This window comes from Mercenaria mercenaria, chromosome 5 (genome assembly GCF_021730395.1).
Source record: "Mercenaria mercenaria strain notata chromosome 5, MADL_Memer_1, whole genome shotgun sequence".
Taxonomy (NCBI): domain Eukaryota; kingdom Metazoa; phylum Mollusca; class Bivalvia; order Venerida; family Veneridae; genus Mercenaria; species Mercenaria mercenaria.
The window spans coordinates 55,611,376-55,615,970 of NC_069365.1; the positions used below are offsets into that span (position 1 = coordinate 55,611,376).

At 36.1% G+C, this 4,595-nt stretch overlaps 1 protein-coding gene across 1 annotated transcript; it reads left to right on the forward strand.

The window, feature by feature from the left end:
• Nucleotides 1–793: 793 nt before the first annotated feature.
• On the forward strand, nucleotides 794–3,332 carry LOC123557283 (uncharacterized). Its single transcript, XM_045348684.2, has 3 exons — nucleotides 794–1,153; nucleotides 2,052–2,120; nucleotides 2,897–3,332. Exons 1-3 carry the CDS (start codon nucleotides 994–996, stop codon nucleotides 3,196–3,198), a joined length of 531 nt encoding a protein of 176 aa, XP_045204619.2. The 5' UTR covers nucleotides 794–993; the 3' UTR covers nucleotides 3,199–3,332.
• The last annotated feature ends 1,263 nt before the right edge of the window (nucleotides 3,333–4,595 follow it).

The window sequence follows — 4,595 nt, forward strand, 5'->3', positions numbered from 1 at the left end:
TCCTCTGTCAAGTCAGCAGTTAAGTTTTGTTATAGTGTACATACTAACTTAATTTTGCATGTCATATCTGAATTAAATAACCAGAACTCCAGAAATTATTTTTTTTTCCTTCTCCTGAAATTTTTTCAAAAAGCACATGGAACAGTTTCGCGTTGAGCCCTCGAATTCACACCCGACGCAATTTTATGATTTAATTCATAACATTGCCCCGATATTTATAATGAACTTTATTTCTTAAAGAAAAGGAAAACGGATAACTTCAGCATTGTTCATGTATTATTCTTTAAAACTACTTATAAGTAAAATATAGAAATTTCTTCGACTACTTCATCCGAATTGTAACCAGATTTAATCGCAATTAATCGACGATCGGGCTTTCCTTGCGGCGAATAATAGACATGGAAAATCAGCTACCATTCACCTTTCCGCCCTTGAGAGGCCCATAAACAATGCATCATACCTGTGAAGGACAATTCATATTTCTGATTTTGTTTTCGTTATGAGTGCCTGTACTTTGCATGCTTATCGAATGACAAAACTGTTGGAAAAATGGAGGTTAAGCGATTTACGTTCATCCAATGTGAGAAACACAGTTCAAGCACATCACAAACGTTCACTAATCGACTTTGAAAGAAATATTCAGACTTGAGATGTTAAGTTGCGCATGTTTTTCAAGAAAATAAAGTACTTTAAAAAACATCTCTTATAAGTGCAAATGATGCATTTTATAAAATGTTCTCTTACAGTGACTTTAAAAAGAACTTGAAAAATTGCTTTCGCTATGTGGAATAACTCGTTTTGCACACGTGTAGTACAGTTCTTATACTCGTAGGTTTAAGTGGAGTTTCCTTCGAACGGAAAAATCAACAACATAATTATACATGTACACTCTTAATTAAACGAATAAGAAGGACAAGTGCTATAAGTTTTCTGTACATTATTTCCAAAGGAGAAAAATATTTATGTTGTAGGCTTCTGTTTGGCCAGTCTGAAATGAAAATGATTTATAATAATAGGATTTATTTCGGAATATGCATACTAGTGTGTTGTTGTGCAGAGGAACCTAGTTGCGCATCACATTTTGATTACGAATACAGGACGGTTCAAAAGCTGTTTGAGTTAGAGCAGAGAATAGAGCAGTTGTCACATAAAGGTAAACCAAACACATATTTCTAGAGGTTTTAATATGATATGGTAAATATCCTGGATTGTTAAACTGATCTTCTTAACATTTAATAAGGTACATTGTAACTGAAATATAAACATGTCTACTGAACAAAACAGCTAGCCCACCGTTTGTTATAATATCAAAATATATACATACATTTTAGACATCTTGAATACACAAACTAACAAAAAAAGTTTTGAAAGAAGAAACACTAAACAGAATATCATTAACATCGTTGTCGTGCCCTGTCAAAAAAGAAAATTAAGAATTAAGATTTAATATTTTTGACTGTGATATTTAATAATTTCCTAGTAATAAATCCAAATCTACACCTATGTATGTGCACTTTGTGACTGTTGAAAAATGGGATGTGGTAGTAGAATTAAAATTAAACTAAAGTTTTTGCGTAATTTGATAATTTTCTAAAACCAGATTTATATAGTGCCATTTTGCACGATGAACACGTTCAAAAGCGCTTAACATACAAGGACAGCCGAAAAGGACGCCATTCATCCTAACTAGTACAGACACAGAGTGAACTGTCCAGAGGGACAGAGAGAGAGAAAACTCACTGAACAGAGACATAGAGAAATCCATTAGATAATCTCATAAATCTATTAAATGGCTGGACGGGGATTCGAATTCCGGACCTCTGAATTGACAATCAAGCATGATACTACCAGACCATTGGGTTATTAACAATAGGTTGATCTAACTGTACGCTTAATTTCAAAAAACGGACTACCAAGTAGTTCGTAGGACATAGTAAAATAGGTAATGGCGTCCCAGTTGTTTTGTTCAGTATATTAATTTGACATTACTATTACAGCATATGCAAAAGGAATATGAAACATAAAATCAACCGTTATATTTCTCTGTATAGGAGGCGTGTCAGTTTATGTCAGATGGGGAAGGAATACATGTCCCGTTGATGCTACACTGGTTTATAACGGTATATGTTTTATCATATAACTATTTTATTATCCATGTAAAGGGCCTTACTAGCGGACAAGTGTAACAGGACTTATTGCCCCCGCCTCATACCCTGAAAATCTCCCCCTATGAAGGTCAACTTCCTAGGAAAATACTTAACTTTAGAAAGTTATCTCCCCACCATAGTAAGTGTTTGACCACCTTGTGTGACCTTGACCTTTGAGAGAGAGACATGGGTATTTCGCACGACATTTTAACTAACATGCCTGTCAAATAAAACACATTACTTAGTGCGTATGAAAGTTACAGTCCGGACAAGATCGAACGGATGCATGCACGCACTGTAGCATTATATTAGTGCTTGCTTAACTCGTATGCACAAAACAGCCAGCCTTTTCACGACTGCGTTTCTCTCACTGAATGAGACAAAGAAAAGAGGGACAAAATGGTCAGAGTTGGGGAATATTTCCTAGAAAAACCGTAACCGGGGGTTATATTCGCTTCGAAATTATACCCCCCCCACACTGAAAAAGGAATATTTTCAAGGGGGTAAGGGGTGGAGGTGGGATGGGGGTGTTGGGGTTAATTTCCTGTTACATCAGTTTTATAACGACCAACACTCGATTTCAGTGTATTGCATTTTATCAATTCCTTGCATTGACTAATTATCAAGGGTATACATCTAAAATTAAGCATTTGTTGTTCAAAGACGGATTTAAGACTGTACCGGTTATTTATCGTATTACTTAAACCTTAAAACCAAATACTTCAAAACAGTTTGCATTACATTAACAGGTTATTCGGCAGGTAAAAAGTGGAATGATAAAGGTAGTGGAAGTGATACCATATGTTTGCCATCTGAACCCACGTGGTTAAAATACCACGATGGAGACGACGCTAGCAGAGGACACATTTACGGAACAGAAACGGACGTTCCTTCTTCCAAAAATATCTTCGATTATGAAGTAAACAATCAAGATTCCCCCTGTGCAGTGTGCAGTGTTCAAAGATCAAACCCTGATGATTCCTGGAAGGTCAAATTGCTACGATGGATGGAAACTAGAATACAGTGGGTATCTGATGTCCGCCTATTATAACCATGATGGACCACATAATCACGTATGTGTGGACAGTCGTCCAGAGTTCGTGCCAAATTCAGGCGGCAATAGCGATCAACACATCTTTTATCTTGTGGAAGCCAGATGTGGATCTCTTCCTTGCCCTCCTTACATACAGGGTAGGGAACTAGCTTGTGTCGTCTGCTCAAAGCTATAATTTTAAACAAAGCGTGGTCCTCTCCTTTTTTACACACTGAAGAGGATTGAAAACACTTGTTTGTGTTGCTTACTCTATGAAGTGTTAATATTAATATGTTTATTTTTGTAGAAGCTATATATAGACGTATTTCGATAAATTCTATTAAGCCTACATGTCAAAATGTGCTTGCAAAATTAAAATATGTATCTTTACGTATATCGGTCAACTTGTTTTGTTTTTTTGAAAATCATTACAACAGACTTTGTACATGTAAAAGGGTTTTCATACCCGTCAGCGTGCGCACATTATCAGAACATCTGATTCAGAACATCAGAACATATTTCACCTCTTGGATTTTATTTCTTTTCAAAATTTCGTCTGTTTACTAGCACATTTCAGAACGCGAAATGTTACAATTACCCCCAATGAATTTTAGCTCACCTGAGCATAAAAATTTCAAACTATTTCACTATATATATACTGTAAAAGCAGAAGATTTCCCGATGGTTTAAATTTCGCTATATTCGCAAAGCCCTACATATCGCGAAAATTAATCCTCGCGTATATATTCACCATAAGTATAATTCAAATTTAAGAATGATACCACTTTTACAATTTTGCGAATGTTAAACCTCGCGAACATAGTCTTTTTACTCAAAATTTAAGATTCGCGAAATTTTGACCCAGTGAAAATATGTGCTTTTACAGTATTTAAAAGCATGGCCGCAAGTGGGCGGGGCGGTTTTCTTTAAATAGCTATATATGAAAAGTTTGAGAATCTTCTAGTATAAAACTGATCAGTTGATTTCAAAGTTATTTCTTGGGTGACCGTCTACCAAATTCCGTGAGAATGTACCGTCCTTAAGGACGCTGTATCGCTCACCTGACCTAGTTCTTACCCAAGATAACCTAGTAACTAATTTTGCCTAAATTTCTTTGACCATGTTTTATGTTTTACAGATTACCAACTTTTTCAATGATTTACCCCAGGTACCTTGCTTTTAAACTTGACCAACTTCAAACAGACAAACATTCTGAGAAAGAATTTATTTATTTTGTTGGGTTTAACGTCGCACCGACACAATTATAGGTCATATGTCGACTTTTCAGCTTTGATAGTGCAGGAAGACCCCAGGTGCCCCTCCGTGCATTATTTCATCACAAGCATGCACCTGGGTAGAACCACCGACCTTCCGTAAGCCAGCTGGATGGCTTCCTCACATGAAGAATTCAACGC

Excerpts from the sequence above, each read along its gene's own strand:
- LOC123557283 (XM_045348684.2), top strand. The coding sequence starts at position 994 with ATGAAAATGATTTATAATAATAGGATTTATTTCGGAATATGCATACTA. Across the intron at positions 1,154-2,051 it reads AGAGCAGTTGTCACATAAAG|GAGGCGTGTCAGTTTATGTC; the intron begins GTAAACCAAACA and ends TTCTCTGTATAG. Across the intron at positions 2,121-2,896 it reads TGCTACACTGGTTTATAACG|GTTATTCGGCAGGTAAAAAG; the intron begins GTATATGTTTTA and ends TTACATTAACAG.